Source organism: Peromyscus leucopus, chromosome 6 (assembly GCF_004664715.2).
Source record: "Peromyscus leucopus breed LL Stock chromosome 6, UCI_PerLeu_2.1, whole genome shotgun sequence".
NCBI lineage: Eukaryota > Metazoa > Chordata > Mammalia > Rodentia > Cricetidae > Peromyscus > Peromyscus leucopus.
This window is the reverse complement of record NC_051068.1, coordinates 69,080,717-69,097,629: the sequence shown is the minus strand read 5'-3', so window position 1 is coordinate 69,097,629 and position 16,913 is coordinate 69,080,717. Positions and strand designations below refer to the sequence as shown.

Sequence of the window (16,913 nt, the reverse complement as noted above, 5' to 3'; positions counted from 1 at the left end):
GGGCCACCCAACCTTCACTCCCAAGCCCCTACCTTCACGTAAATCTGCGATAGCGCTGGTAGGCGTGTCCTGAAGCCTCTTGGGCACCGCCCACCTCCCTCTTCCGCTCAACCCATTGACAAATACCGCGTTGGGCGTGGCCCATCTTTAGCCCCGCCCCCGACGCGCCTATACCAGGGGGCGGTTCGGCGCGCGCCCGCCCAGTAGCCGCGGCACCTCGGAGTGGAGGACGCCCGTGCGACCTCCGCGGAAAGATGAACGGGACGCCGAACTGGTGTACCTTGGTGGACGTGCACCCGGAGGGCCAGACCGCGGTAGGTCGTCGCGCTCACCCCGCCTTCCCGCCTGGGCCCCGTGGCTTTCCAGTCCGGCCGCTCCCGTGCCTCACGTTGAGCCAGCCGACATCACCTGACGCCCGGCTTGGTGCGGTCAGCCCCCTAGTCGCCCCGTGCGCTTTCTTTTTCCTTTGCCTTGCGGCGGACGGTGGCGTGGGAGGCGTGGGACCAAACCTGGCGGCTCCCGGGCTGGGGAGTAGTAACCTGTCCTTGGCGAGGACACTGCAGCCCCGGCCCGGGGACAGGGCGCGTCACTCAGGCGTCTCGTGGGTCGTGGGAGACCCTCAAGGAACCGGATTCCTGCGCCGTTTCGGACATGGTGCGGGTCCAGGCGGGTTTTAGGCTTTTCCGCGTGTCCTGATGGCCTCAGAAGCCCTTCAAAGACTTTTATGGTGCTTCGGGTGATCCTTTAACTAGAAAAGGGGGCAGAGGGTGGAATCCTAGGGCTGGGAACCGGGAGGCGAGAGCGTGGGAGGGGCGGTAGATTTTAGGCAACTCCGGAACTGGTCGGAGATTCTACCTTTCGCTAAGAGGGATGGATAGAGCTTTCCACTCGACGGTCACCTCTTTCGGATTTCTCCTTTTTTCGTCTTGCTTTTCTGATCCCCCTCCCTCTTTCGGCCAACCAGTAGCTTCCTGGGTTTTGCTTCCGTGTCCAGTTGCCAAGCCCCGGGAGGGGATGAAGGGGGATGTCTTGGGACGTGGACGGAGACGGGAACCAACCTGGAGAAGGTTAGGGAGAGAGAGAGAGCGTTCTCCAGTGCAAGCCAGTTTTCCCTGTTCCTCCATGCCCTCCCCACTCCAGCTGACCGCATGATTTTTCTCTCTCCAGAGGGAAAGGCCGGTAATTCGATGCTGAATGTTTCTAGGCGTTGCTGGGGGGATCCAAATACACCGTAGATCTCTGCTAATTAATTTATTTCCAGGCTATTGTGGGAGAGTGAAATGAGAGCCAGCCGAGGTGTTGGGGGTTTGTGACCTCCCCCCCCCATCTGATTCCTTTGCTTCTGCCTGTCTCAGCATGTCCCTGAGGCAAAGCTAACCCAGCCGCCGCTGGATTATGGCTCTTCTTCAAAGAATAGTTGTGGAGTAGGTACTCATTGAAGTTTAGAGTACAGCTGATCACTGAAGCCTGTTCCCTGTCCCCTTGACATTTCTGACTAGAAGTGTGAATGTTTCTGCCACAGTACAAGTCTCGACACCGCCCGAACCCCAGCCTTTCCCCCGCCTCAGGTGAGAGAGGCTGACCAAATGGAAAAAAAAGAAAACCAAACCAATAGCCAACCAGCTTCAAGTTCTCCATGCACTTGCTGTTTTGAAACGGTCGAGTCAGGGAAAGAATGTGGAACGGATGAGTGAGGGGTCGTGGCCTTCTTTTTGCTTGATGTAGAAAAAAGACTGTCATATAGGAGAAAGACGTCTAAAACCACAGCACCGGCAGCACAGAGAAGGACCTGCTGCTCTCCCTTGATACTTTTATTGGTTTTTCAGTGGGACAGAAAGCAGAGATGGGAAACAGCAAGGGATTTGCTCTCGGGTATAAGTACATTTAGAGCTAAATAGAAAGCTTTCTATCAGAGAGGAGACAGGCCAGACTTGAGACTTACTTTGCTCTAAAGCTGAGAATGAAATACCCTTTGCCTGGGTTTGCTCTTGGAGACATTCCTGGGTTCTTGAGGAGGAAGGACAGATGGTAAACAGTCAATCAGTCAGGAGACAGGCTTTGTCCTGGATTCCTCTCCGCTGAGCCAATCTCCAGACAGAATTTATGGCTCTGAACAGTCCCTGGGAGCCCGTCATGTACTCATACCATTGGACGTTGCTCAGTGAGGATGCAAAAGGTGTGAGTAAATAAATGAATCAACGATGCCTGGTTTATGTGGTGCTGGGCGGGGGTCGAACCCAGGACTTTGGGCATGCCAGGCAAGCATTCAGAAAATTGAGCTATGTCTCCAACAAAACCCCGACCCCCACCAGGAAAGTACTGCGGACTGAACCTGGGGCTTCATGCCTCCCCCAGAATTTGAGAGTGTAGACAGGTGGAGTCAGAATCCTGGGACCCCGTGTCTTTCAGTGTTTCACACTTGGATGTGGAAGTACAGCTAATACACTGTGTTGTTTGTTTTACTGTTGGACATCTGTAAAGGCAGAGTCTTTCAGAACTGCAGACTGTAGCCACTAGTGGGTCTGAAATCAACATAGTGGGTAGAAGGCCTCTGAGTTTCCTTCCGTCCCCCTCACTGTGCCCTACCTTTGTTTTTGGGGAGTGCCTTTCTCTTCCTTAGTAAGCCCTCTCTATTCTTTTTTTTTTTTTTTTTTGAAATCTTTTTTTTTTTTTTAAAGATTTATTTATTTATTATGTATACAGTATTCTGCCTGCATGTGTCCCTGCAGGCCAGAAGAGGGCACCAGATCTCATTACAAATGGTTGTGAGCCACCATGTGGGTGCTGGGAATTGAACTCAGGACCTCGGGAAGGGCAGTCGGTGCTCTTAACCACTGAGCCATCTCTCCAGCCCAAGCCCTCTCTATTCTGTAGTGGTATTTGCTCCACCCACGACCTTGGGCTATAGGGCCCAAAGGAGGCAGGTGCTTCCTGCAGTTGTAGTGACCTCTTAAAAGGAGTTGGAGAAGGGTCACATGCCCCTTCTCCCTGCTCCTGCCTGCGAGGTAGATTCGCTCCCATTCAGGTCAGAGGATGACTTCAGCTGTCTACTCCGTTCTGTAATTGTGAGTGTATTTCCTCAATCTATATCTTAATAAATTCTGTTACCCATTTAATAGACCCACGTGGCTTGATTGTAATCAGTGGTGCCCAGCGTGGGTTACAAATCCACCTCATAGGCAGGAGCAGGGAGAAGGAACATGTGACCCTTCTCCCTCTCCTTATGAGGTCACTTACAGTGGCAGGAAGCACCACCTCCTTTGGGACCTATAGCCCAAGGTCATGGGCGGAGCAAATGCCACTACGCTATTCCTGTTACTAAGCAAACAAATAAACAAAAACATAGTGGGAAGGATGGGCATAATAGCAATGCCTTTAATCCTAGGACTTGGAAGACCGAAGCAGCCAGAGCTCTGGGAATTTGAGGCCAGCCTGCTTCATAGTGAATGCCAGGCCAGCCTTGACCACATAGCTTGGAAGACCTTGTCTCAAAATGAAAAAAGCATAGTGGAGGAGAAACAGCATTTAAAAAAAAAAAAAAAAAAGAGCTACATCCCTGGAGTGTTGCCAAGGATAGTCTTTTGGACAAAAACATTGTGCCAGTTATATGTGAATTTGAAGGGATCAAAGGTGCAGACCATTGTTTCTGGTTTAAATGTATTTTAATATCAAAAATGTTTGTTTGAAAGTGACTTTGGTAAATTATATTGGCATAGAAAGTACAAATGAATCTCAGACGCATTCAGCATTTCTGTTACCTTCCTTTGTTTATGGTAAACAGCACAAAGTGACCCAGCTACCTTCCAGGAGATCAGGTGCCTTTTTCTAAACTTCATGAGCACCAGGCGTGTGCAGTGTACATACATACATGTAGGAACATGCATACATATAAAATAAATAAGTAAATAAAATTTAAAGAATACCTGTACATAATTTATTTTTGTTTTTTTTGGCATTTTGAGGCAAGGTCTCATGTACCCTAAGCTAACATTAAACTCCTGGTCCCCCTGTCTCCACCTCCTAGGTGCTAGGATTTTAACATGTGCTGCCACATCCTGCTCTTGTGCGTGACTTAAAAAACAAAACTAATATCCAATAGTTTTTGAAAGACTATAATTGTTCTCTGCTTTGAGTTCTGCTACATGGAAGTGGCCACTTTCAGTTCTTATCTGTTTTGTCTGATGTGAACCTCTGTTTCTAAATAAAATGCTTCTAGTAATGTTTTTTTCTCTTAAAAATTACATTCATTTATTTGTTTGGGGGCATGAGTGGGAATACGCCATGGTACATGTGTGGAGGTCAGGAGACATGTCAGGGAAGTCCGTTCTCTCTGACCCACACGTCAGGTTTGCCATCAGACCTTTTTACTAAGCCATTTAGTTAGCTTCTTTTCCTCCTCTCCCTCCCTCCCCTTTTCCTCAGAGTTTCTTGTCTTCAGGCTGTCCTCAAACCCAGTGGTGATGTTGTTAAACTCCGGGTCTCCCTTCCCGCCTTCACCTCCTGAATGCCAAGGTTACAATCATTGACAACGTGCATGATTTATGTGGTGCTGGGGGTCAAAACCAGGACTTTGGGCATGCCAGGCAAGCTTTCTTCTAGTTGAGCTGCATCCCTAGCCCAGCTCACCCCCACTCCCCACCAGGAAAACACTGGAGGTACAGAGAATTGAACAAGGGGCCTCATGAATGCGAAGCAAGTGCTCTACCACAGAGCTGTGCCTCCTGTTTGGTTTGTTTTTTAAAATCAGTTTTAAATATCTATTGACTTGTAGGAACTATAAGGAGGTTAATATTCTGGTATTTTAGACACCTGTTTCTTGTGATTGCAGTGTAGTCACAATTTTTAGTTAACCTGTGATTTCTGTTAATAGCGTTGTGGTTAAGAGCATGACTCTGAGGCTGCTAGACTGCTTGCCTGTCTGTGCCCAAGCCCCTGGATTGGATCACCAGCACTGTACACACCGGGCGTAGCAGCACCTGCGTATAATCCCAGCTCCCAGAAGATTAGTCAGGAAGATCAGAAGTACAGGGTCATCCTTGGTACCTAGGGAGTTCAAGGCCAGCCTGGGATACGTGAGAACTTGCCTCAAAGTAAATAAATAATTAAGTTTTTAAAAAGGCGCATAAGTTTGTAAGTCTGACTAAGTGCTTTGCCAGAGTACTTTGGTACTTAATTTCTTCATTCTCAGTTTTCTCCTGTGTAAGAAGAGACAACAGTCATGCCTTCTCATAAGATCATTATGAGATTAAGATAATACGTATGAAATATTAAACACAGTGCTTGGCACGTGGTAAGCATTCAGATGTTAGCTAATATTTTCTGTTTGCTCCTGGTATGGACTGGATTGTTTTAACTGCATCTGGGCACCCAAGCCTAGGGGTGGAGGAAATAGGATTCTGTGTATGTGAGTGCATGTATATAGAGGCCAGATGTTGACATCAGGATTTCTTTCTCAGTCTCTGGGGAGCTGTACTCTGGTTATCATCATGCTTCTGTAGCAGGAACTTTACCTACTTAACCATCTCCATTTCCTCCAGTTCACCCCTTTTTTGAGGCAGGGTCTCATATTGTACCCAGGCTGGCCTAGAACTAAGGTAGCCCCGGATGGCCTCAGATTTGCTGTGGTCCTCCTGCCTCAGGCTCTAAAGTGCATGTGCCACTATGCCTGGCCTGACTTTGGTCAAGTTTTGCTCCTTTTCATATTTGCTTTTGCTTCTTCTTCTTCCTTTTATCTTGTTTGTTATTTTTTAAGGCTTTTATTTATTATGTATGTAGTGTTCTGCCTGCATGTATGCCTGCACACCAGAAGAGGGCACCAGATCTCATTATAGATGGTTGTGGCTGCTGGGAATTGAACCCAGGACCTCTGGAAAAGCAGCCAGTGCTCTTAATTTCTGAGCCATCTCTCCAGCCCTGTTTTTGTTTTTTGAAACAGAGTTTCTCTGTGTAGCCCTGGCTGTCCTGGAACTCACTCTGTAGCCCAGGCTGGCCTTGAACTCACAGAGATCCACCTGCCTCTGTGTTCCGAGTGCTGGGATTAAAGGTGTGCGCCACCACATTTGCTTGTTCTTATTTGTTCCTTTCCCCTTTCCTTGATAGTCAGGTCTCTCTGCCAGCATAGAGTGAGTGGCAAGAGTAACGGGGCTGTGGTTAAACCCAGGATGGGGAGCTGAGTGACTTGTGCAGGTCAACAGGGCTGGGCTTTCACAGCGATATTGAGGATTAACGGCCCCTTTCCACTTCTTCCATTTCTCCTGGCCAAGGGAGCTGGTGTACTCTGCGCTCTCTGGGCTATTCTTTTCTATCTGTTGCCCTTTCTTACACACTGTACTTCCCCCCAATCCTTCCTTTCTCCTTCTTTCCCTCCTTCCTTCTTTTAATTCTTTTTCCTTGTTTTGAGATAGGATCTCTTTCTCTGTAGCCCTAGCTGTCTTAGAATTTGCTCTGTAGACCAGGTTAGCCTTAACTCACGGAGATCTTCTGCCTCTACCTCCCCAGTGCTGGGGTTAACGGCGTATACTACCACACCTGGCTTTTTTTTTTTTTTTTTTTTTTTTTTTTTTTTTTGGTCTTGGCAAAACTGGGTAGATTTGGAATTTGTTTTATCTGCTGTAGTATGAACTTTTGTCCTTACTATGGATTAGATGCTTCCTGTAAGACTTCAGAAGCTGAAATAGTTTAATGCGTGAGGCCTACTTTTTCTTTACTTAAAAATTGAGCTTAGCTGGGTGGTGGTGTGTATGCCTTTAATCCCAGCACTTGGGAGGCAGAGGCAGGCGGATCTCTGTGAGTTCGAGGCCAGCCTGGGATACAGAGTGAGATCCAGGACAGGCACCAAAACTATACAGAGAAACCCTGTCTCGAAAAACCAAAAAAAAAAAAAAAAAAAAAAAAAAAGGGGGGGCTGTAAGGAGTTAAAGGGATGGCTCAGCAGTTAAGAGCACTGGCTGTTCCTCCAGAGGACCTGGGTTCAATTCTCAGCACCCACATGGCAGCTCATGACTATCTGTAACTCTAGTTCTAGGGGATCTGACACCCTCTTCTGGCTTCTGTGGGTACTCATGTCTCATGTGGTACCCAGATATACATGTAGGTAAAATACTTGTACATGAAACAAACAAAGATTTTAAAAATTGGGATGCGGGGCATTGGTGGCGCATGCCTTTAATCCCAACACTCGGGAGGAGGCAGAGGCAGGCGGATCTCTGTGAGTTCGAAGCCAGCCTGGGCTACAGAGTGAGTTCCAGGACAGGCTCCAAAGCTACACAGAGAAACCCTGTCTCGAAAAACCAAAAAAGAAAAAAGAAAAAAAGAAAAAAAAATTGGGGTGTGATTTACCATAAGCTTACCATGCATTTTAACCATTTTTATAAGCTTTATTAAAACTATTATGCCACGTGATTCACCAGTTTAAGGTATATAATTCTGTGTTTTTTAGTGTATTCAGAGTTACATGGTCATCACTGAACCAGTTCTAGAGCCTTTTGCTCACTTCATAAAGAAATCTTCATCTACCGGCAGTCACTCACTCCTCCGTCCTCCCAAGTCTCTCCAGCCTCAGACAGCTACTAGTCTACTTTGCATGTGAATTTGCCTCTTCATTTTTACATTTCCTGTTAATGAAGCCATGCAGTCTGTGGTCCTCCTGACTGTCTTTCAGGTTTCATGCTGCTTTAAAGGCTCATACACATATAACATGGCAGTTCTTCGTTCATTTTTAGAACTGACGGATACTCCATATTTAACTGTAGTATCATAGATGTGTTCACCGTGAAATAAATGGTGGACCTTTGAGTTTTTTCTCCTCTTTGGCTGTTGTAAATATGGTTGCTATGAAGTTTTATAAGTTGATGTAGACTATACTTCCTTTGTACTCGGTAGTAAAATCCCTGGGAATGGAATTGTTCGAGTATCTTATTTTCAAAGAGCATTGAGAGACTAGGGGACTTAGCTATGTTGTTAGCGTGCTCAAGAAGCATGCTTGAAGTCCGTGGGTTCAGTTCCCGGTACCACATAAACCTGGCATGACGGCCCAGCACTGGGGAGGTGGAAGCAGGCAGATTAGAAGCTCATCTTTGGCTACATGGTGAATTTGAAGCCAGCCTAAGGTACACGTGAAAGAAGAGTGTCCTGTGGTCATTGGTGCTTACTCCAGTGGGATGAATTCTAAAATGACGAAAGGCCTGTCTCCGTGACACTTGGGTGGGGAAGAAACTCTTGGGTGGAGGACTCTTTCAAGTTTGGGGACCATTTCTTCCAGTCCCTGCCCGGGCCCCAGACTCATCCAGTGTGAGTTTCTCCTCACACCATCCCCCCTACCCCTTTTATTTCCAGCTTTAACTTATTCAGTGAGGTCTCCAAGCCTGTCAGGAATTCGGGGAGAGCTTGGCTTTCTTGCCTGGTTTGGGAGGGGACGATGTGAGAGAGGAAGGTTACCTAATCATTAGGCATGTGGCACTAACATTGTCCATATTTCTCCGGGGTGGAGGGAGGTGTGTACCGGATGGTTTCGGTTCCAGGACCTGTGCTCAGCTCGGGTGGGACGAGCTTCCCCGCCTGTTGGTAATTATGGCATGTGCCTCTTTGGGTCATGGTGCAGTCTTGTGAAACACCTGTTTCTTAGGGGTGGGCAGGCTTAGTTGGGGGAATGGATGTGTGCCAGCAAGACGGTTGGCCCAGATTTAAGCCTGGGCAGCAGAGGCAGGAAGAGAAGAGAATATGGGGTGGGTAGAGTAGGGTGGGGAAGATAAATGAAAGAAGAGTATGAGAACAGGAACACCAGATTGCAAGGCAAGGTGTCCAAGACCAGAGCAGCTTCAACCCATGCCTCCCGAATGCTGGGATTAAAGGCGTGTGCCACCACTGCCTGGCTGTTAGGTATGTTTGTAAGGTTAGACACAGATGTATGTAGATAGATGGTCTTCAAACACTTCAAGGAGCTACACAATATGGCATTTAATGTGTTTAACAAACTACGGCTTTTCATGACAGTGAGTCCGGCTGGGCTTGAGGCAGGTGTCCTGGAGGGAGACTAGGTCAGCAGCAGGTAACTCTCCTTCAGAGCTGGGGTTTGGGAGCCCCCCTTGCCTCGGTGTACACACTCTCACTGCCAGGCACCAGATGATAAGAAATGGGTGCTCCATCTAGGGTGTTCCTCCAAGTCTTCTCGTTTTATTTCCCCAGTCAGGCTGAGTCCCGTTGTGGGGCTTGTCCAGCCCATGCTAGGGGTAGGCTGCCAGATGAAAGGTTAACTCCTCTCCTGTTTTGTTGGTTTACCTGTGAGGAGGAGGAAAGGGAGAGAGTCTTTGTCTCCTGGAGGACCAGGCACAGCAAGCCTACACACCCAATGAACCGGGAGCCTTCCCTCAGAGAGAGTGGGCACCCAGCCATCCCATTCCATCCCGTCCTCTTTTGTGACTTCATGGGGCTCCCCTCATGTTGGCCTCTCAGGAGCCTGTTTTATGAGAAGGTGGCATTCTCAGTGTTCAGGTGGGCATAAGCTGGACAAGCCACAGACAGGATTGGTAGTGACTAAGACGGTGGCTCCAGCAGCAGCTTGTGAGACTACATGTGCGTGCAGGCGTTGGGTACAGAGTGAGGGCGGCTTAGAGGTGTTAAGCTCAGAGACCATTTCTATTCACTTCCCTTCTCTCTTTGACCCAGGCGTTTTACCCTGGACCTCCCCACTGTGTTAGTGGCTCTGTAGAAGCCTGGAGAGTGGGTTCTAGGGAACCGGGCTGTTCCCATGGATCTTTTCCCACTCCGTAAGCCTGTGGTGTGAGAACCCCTGGGGCCCCCTGTTTATCTCCTTGGGGCCTCCCTATTTATCTCCTATCACTTCTTTCTAAGCCTCTTGATCTGCTAAGCCCTTAGCTATGTGTTTACCCCCTCCCTGCTTTGAGGAGTGAGTCATGGCCCGGGTTTGTTTGAACAAGGCGCAGAGGCTGTTGTAATTGGAGGTAGCTGGGCTTCTCCAGAGAGTGTTTATGAGGTTAGAGGCCTGCTCACCTTGTGATTAGTACTGCTCTTCTTCCCCTAGAGAAGACTCCACTTCCCCTCTAGCCTTGCAGAGGCTCCCGTAGGGCCTATCCTGCCTGACACTTCTGGGTGTTTCTGAAGGTCTTTTCTGCCTGAGCACAGCCCTGAGGTGACTGTGGTTCCAGAGGACAGCTGTTCCCACCAAGCAGAGAGGAGCCCTAGGTTTTCCAGCCTTGGCACTGTTTTGGAGTTGTGCGGTGAGGTCTGTGGCTTTGTAGCATCCTGAGAGAGCCCCAGACTTTTTTCTCCAGGGCTGTTTAGACAGTCTATTAAATGCCCTCCTCCCCTGAGCCGCTTGGGTACAGTGCTGCTTCCACACTTTTGATATTATGGGTCACGGAGTGCTTTCACACTGTCCTTACACACCTCCTACTATGCCCCAGACTGAGCAGGGTGGGTGTGATCACCCGCATTTTCTCCAGACTGTAAACAGGGTCCAGAGAGCAAGTGCTTGCAGAATGAGTTGATGCCAGATGGGATTCACATACTCTACTTCTGACTAGCCTCAGTACCTTTCTTCTCTTCTCTTCGCTATCGTTTTTACTACAGTAGTGTTGGGCAGCATTTCCATAGGAAAGTTTAAAATATCACTGAAGGGGCTGGGGAGACGGCTCAGTCAGTGAAGTACTTGCTGGGCAAGCTGAGGACCTGGCTTCCGTCCCAAGAACACATGTCTGTACAAACCAGGCATGGTGGCACGGTCCTTGAAATCCCAGTGCTGGGAGGTGGAGACAGGAGAGTCCCTTACACTTCACTGGTCAGCAGCCTAGCCTGGTCTGTGAGCTCCAGGCCAAGGAGAGACTCCGTCTAGAAAGAACAATGTGGATGGCAGCTGAGGAGTGACACCCGAGGTTGACCTTTGGCGTCCCTGTGTATGCACACCCATGGGCACGCTCACCTCCACGACCATACACAGATGGGCACGAGCACACGGTAACCCAATACCACGGAAATAGACGGAACAGAAGGCCCTTCCCACCCCTCCCCCACGTCCCTTCTTTCCCAGCTCCACTTCCCTGTTCTTCCTTCCTTTCCAGGGTCTCATAGTCCAGGCTAATCTCAAACTTGTGTGTAGCCGGGATGACCTTGAACTTCTGATTCCCCCCCTCCCTTGTGCATGCCAGTGTGTGTGTGTGTGTGTGTGTGTGTGTGTGTGTGTGTGTGTGTTCAGTGCTTTTCTTGTGTGTTTACTTAGAACAAATGCTATGAGACTTCTTGGTTAGAAGCCCAGACTGGAGCCAAAGGTCTTAGGTTTGAGTCCTGGCTCTGTCTCTGATTAGTTGCATGACGAGACTTCTGAACCTGTTTTTAAAATTGGAACATCGGTGCCTACTGGAAGATATTGTTAGGATTAAATGAGTTAGCACATGCAAAGTCCTTGGAATACAGCCCAATAGGGTCCCACACATAGTAATTGCTGTGTGTAGGAGTTGGCAATTACTGTGTTCATGTACTTAAATAAATGAAAAGCCTTGTTTTGTGAATTAGTGTCTCTAATTTTTTTTTTTAAATCCCATGTTCCCATGAACTCACTGTGTAGCCCAGGCTGGCTTCAAATTCTTTTTAGTCTCTAAAGAGTTGGGATCTGTCTTAGTTGGGGTTTTATTGCTGTGAAGAGACATCATGACCACAGCAACTCTTACAAAGGAAAACGTGTAACTGGGGTGGCTTACAGTTTGGAGGTTTAGTCCATAGTTGTCATGGTGGGAAAGATGGTGGCCTGCGGGCAGACATGATGCTGGAGAGGTAGCTGAGAGTTCTGTATCTTGATCTACAGGCAGCAGAAGGAGAACCACACTGAGTGTAGCTTGAGCATATGAGACTTCAAAGACCTCCCCTACAGAAACACACTTCCTCCAAGACCACGCCCACTCCAACATGGCCACACCTCCTAACAGTGCCACTCCCTATGGGCCAAGCATTCAAACACATGAGTCTATGGGGTCACAGAATCACAGATGTGAACTGCTTTGTGGCCTTTCTGTGATTTAACATTTTCTAAAATTTTTATTTTATGTATATGGGTGTTCTGCCTGTGTATGTAGACTGTGTACCACATGCTTGCAGTACCTGTGTTGGCCGGAAGAAGATGCCCTAGAAGTGGAGTTAGAGACATTGGTGAGCCACCGTGTGGGTGCTGGGAACTGAACCAGATCCTCTGCAAGAGCAGCCAGTGCTCTCAACCTCTGAGCCATCTCTTCAGCACCCCTCCTTTGGCCCTGACCTCTCTGCTGCTCTGGACTGCAGGTGTGCCCATCCTAGTTGAGCATCCTTCATGTATCTATGAGCCATTTGTATTTCTTCTTAGAGTTGCCTTTCTTGGCTCTTGCTCATCTTTCTCATGATATTCCTCAGCCATTCTCTGTTGGCTTTGGTTAGTGTTCCTGACTGTTTCCTCTAAAGAGTCTGGCCAGGTGATGGTGGCACACACCTTTGAACCCAGCACTCAGGAGGCGGAGGCAGGTGACTCTCTGAGTTTGAGGCCAGCCTGGTCTATAGAGTGAGTTGAAGACAGGCAGGGCTACACAGAGAAACTCTGTTGGGGTGGAGTGGGGAGGAGGTGTGTGTTTCTCAAAAGAAAGGGAATCAGGAAGATCCCTGGCTGGATCACCTGAATTCATTCAATGAGTCTTCAGAGCAGCTTACTCCGTGCCTGTCACTGCTAAATAAACTGTCCTGTGTTCAAGATCTTTGAGAGGAGTGAATAAAAGGTTATAAAAGTTATATAAATTATATGTATGTATGTATGTATGTATGTATGACCTAACAGGTCTTTCCCCATTTTTTATATTTATTTTATTTTTATTTTATGTTCATTGGTGTTTTATCTGCATGAATGTTTGTATGAAGGTGTCAGATCCCCTGGAACTGGAATTAGAGACAGTTGTGAGCTGCCATGTGAGTGCTGGAATTTAACTGTGTCCTCTGGAAGAACAGCGGTGCTCTTAACCACTGAGCCATCTCTCCAGCCTTTCTTCTCCCACTTTCATGCCCCCACCCTGCAACGGAGCGAGCCTAATTAGTGCTGCCTGCTGCCTGGTTAGATCCCCGGCTGATCTTGTAGCTACAGTGAGGTCGTGAGCGCAAAGGCCTTGTCTTGTCCTGTAGACAGCATCTCACAGCGCTGCTCCCGGTCCTCTGGGCTTACATTCTGCTGCCTCTTCAAGGTTATTTTATTTTAAATTTGTATTTTATTGTATTTTTTGGTTTTTCGAGACAGGGTTTCTCTGTGTAGTTTTGGTGTCTGCCCTGGAGCTCGCTCTGTAGACCAGGCTGGCCTGGAACTCACAGAGATCCGCCTGGCCCTGCCTCCTGAGTGCTGGGATTAAAAGGTGTGCACCACCACCGTCCGGCTCAAACCAGTGCTCTTAACCATCTGAGCCATCTTTTCAGCCCTAATATTTTAAAAAACCTATTTTCTTGTTTGTGTGTGTGTGTAAGACAGATGACAGATTTGTAGAGTTGTTTCTCTCCTTACGCCTTTACCCGCTGAGCCATCCTGTGACCCCCCCAAGATGTTTTCTAAAGTGTGTGTGTGTGTGTGTGTGTGTGTGTGTGTGTGTGAGAGAGAGAGAGAGAGAGAGAGAGAGAGAGAGAGAGAGAGAATAAATATAAACTGACAACTTACATAGGGGTTGGTTTGAATAAATTAATTTATCCATTAAATAGAATATTAGTGAGCATTAAAAGACAAGATGGGTCACCATGTGAAATCCTGTCTTAAAAAATAGATAATAGCGGGGCTGGAGAGATGGCTTGGCCATTCAGAGCACTGACTGCTCTTGCAGAGGACCCAGGTTCAGTTCCCAGCACCCACATGGCAGCTCGCAACTGTCTGTAACTCCAAGAATCTGATATGCTCACACAGACAGACATGCAGACAAAACACCAATGCACATAAAATAAAAATAAATATTAAAAAAGAAAGATGATAGGAATCCCTATATCTATTAGTCAGTTTCAGATTCCAGAACGCTGTATTACAGGGTATTGCCATGGACACCAACTGAATGGACTTTTCCTGGTCACCACCACCGTTGCTGCTACTTCAGAGTCTCACAGCTGCCCTTTTACCCCACCCTTCCATTAGCTCAGGCAGTCTTTAATCTGTTCTCTGTCTTTCTTTTTCATTTTTGCATTTGTTTTGTGCTGGATTTATCCCCAAGCTGTAAGTTTTTGTTGTTTCTTCTAGGAAGTCTTTTTCTTTTGTGCAGCCTCGTCTTCTTAGAAACAGCTTGTTCCTTTTCAGTGAAGAGTCATCTCTGGGCAGGAGGAGCTCATACATGGATTAGTAGCCTCGTGAGTTCTGATAGTGGGTCGATGTGTTCAGCGACTGGAGAGTCCACAGCCAAACCCTGAAGTTGAGCATTACTCTCTCCATTTTTAAGCACGTTTTTATGCCACCAACCCTGTCCAGCCCCACTGTTCAACCTGGGCACATCTGCCGACTCCACCATTCTACTGCCGGAATGGCACACTTTGCTCCTTTAAAGTGACGTCTTTCAGTGCTTCATGGTTTTCCAGGCTTTCGGATAGGCAAACCGTGGGTGGCCTGGGCAGGTGTTTTCATGGTTGTTCTTGAAGTGAGCACAAAAATGTAAATCTCTTGAACTGCATAATTGTGTAGTGCTTTCTAGGTCAAAAGAGTAGCGAGCCATTCTCCTAGGTCACCCGAGCTGCTTACAGGAAGAGGGTGTCTCCGTTTCTTTACTTGCTCATTCAAGAATATTACATAAATGGGGCTGTATGGCATCTACCCATTTTATTGTTTTTGTTCCTACACATAATTCTCTGGAGATGGCTAGTACACGTATCAGTATTTGCCTCCTTTTGTTGCTGAGTAATGTTCTAAAATAATGGATTTACAAATTTAACAGTTCCCAGGGCTGGAGAGACAGCTCAGCAGTTAGAGTACTGACTGCTCTTCCAGAGGACCTGGGTTTGATTCCCAACACCCACATGGTGACTCACAATCACCTATAACTCCAGTTCTAGGGGATCCAGCAACCTCTTCTGACCTCCTTGGTCATCAGGCATGCACGTGGTACGCAGATGTAGGGGCAGGCAGAACACCCATACACATAACATAATTTTTTTTAATAAATAAAAAATCCTACCAAGTTAAACGATTTGCCTCTTGAAGGAGGTTTTTGGGAAGTGGGGGGATGCTGGAGATTGGACTCAGGGCCTTGTGCATGACAGACAAGATCTTCACTTCTGAACCATAACGCTTAAGGATTTTTTCCCTTGTTATTTTGAGACAGTCTCATTGTAGCCCAGGTTGGCTTTGAACTTGAGATTTTGTGTGATTCCATGTACTTCCGTGCCACAGTGCATGTCCGTACAGAGAGCAGCTTGCCAGAGTGGTTTATTTGTCTCTACCATGTGAGTCCTGGGGATTGAACTCAGGCCTTCAGGCTTGGCAGCAAGCACCTTTGCCCCTGGGCCATCTCACTGACCCTGTTCCAATTTTAGTATATGTACTGTCAAAATGATCACTATTTCAATTATTCTGATAGATATGTAGTGGTATTCGGTGTGATTTTAATTTACATGTGCTTAATATTAATGATGAATATATTTATGTGTGCTTATTTGCTGTCTGTATCCCTTCATTAGTAAAATGCCTCTTCATGTTTCTGTCTAGGCTATAGCCAAATATCAGGGAATAGATTCTATTTGTGAAAGACACTGGTCAGTATTCCTGTGTCCATCATGTCCGTCCCGTGTTATGTGTCTCCCCCTCCCACTGCATGCACACACATCTATTGACTTTGTCTGGTACTGGCTTACACCAGCATCATCAAGAGAACTGTCTTCTGTTCTCTGTGTGAGATTGTAAAGAACTGGTACTACTTCTCCGGTCCATGAACTGAGTCAGTGGAGCCATTGAGGCCTGGAGAGTTCTGCTTTGAGAGTTCCAGATTATATAAACCTGATTTTTTTTTTTTTTTGTGTGTGTGTGTGTGTGTGTGTACACTATTATTATTATTATTATTATTTAGTTATTATTATAAACCTGACTTCCTTATGAGCTGTAGACTCCACATTATTCATTCTGTACTGAGTGACTTGGAGTGATAGATGTTCTTTTTCTCTTTTTTAGGAATTGGTCCATTTACTCTAAAGGATCAAATTTATATTCAGAGTTGTTCATAGTATTACTTTAGTCTTTTGATAGCTACAGGAATTTTAGAAATATCTGTTTCATTATCTTTTGGTAGGGGGTCTTTTGAAACACGATTTTACTGTGTAGCCCAGGCTTGAACTTGTGATCCTCTTGTGTCTGCTTCCCAGGCGTTGGGATTACAGGCGTGCTACACCCTGCCAGGTTTTATGCAATGTTGAAAACTGACCTGGGACATCTCCAGCTGTGGTTGTTTTGGGCTTTTTTGAGACAAGGTTTCTCTGTATAGCACTGGCTGTCCTAGAACTCACTTTATAGACCAGGCTGGCCTTGAACTCACAGAGACCCACCTGCCTCTGGCTCCCCAGTGCTGGGACTAAAGGCGTGCGCCACCACGCCTGGCTTAATCCAGACAATTTCTCATTGAGTCTCCTTTCCCAAGTGATTCTAGATTGTGTCAAGTTGACAATTACAACCAGCCATCACAGTTTACAATCTGCTTTCCTCCTTACTAACTGCTAAGATTAATGTATACCTAACAGTTGCCTTAATTTTCTTGACTAAAATTGGTGGTTCATGCCTCTAAGCCCAACACAAAGACAGGCATATCTCTGTGAGTTCAAGGCCAGCTTGGTCTGCATAGCAAGTTCTAGGCTACACCTGACATACCATTTTTTTTTAAGGACAGATAAAATTGTATTTATATTTGAAGTATGTGTGTAGGGTGGAATGATGCAATCTAGCTAAT

At 46.9% G+C, this 16,913-nt stretch overlaps 1 protein-coding gene across 1 annotated transcript in view; it reads left to right on the top strand.

Moving 5' to 3' along the window:
- The first annotated feature begins 186 nt into the window (after nt 1–186).
- Nucleotides 187–16,913, top strand: part of Tuft1 (tuftelin 1) — a 42,812-nt gene continuing 26,085 nt past the window's right edge. The window contains 1 exon segment of the mRNA XM_028857441.2: nt 187–314. Coding sequence (XP_028713274.1) covers nt 255–314 — 60 coding nt within the window. The 5' untranslated portion in view covers nt 187–254.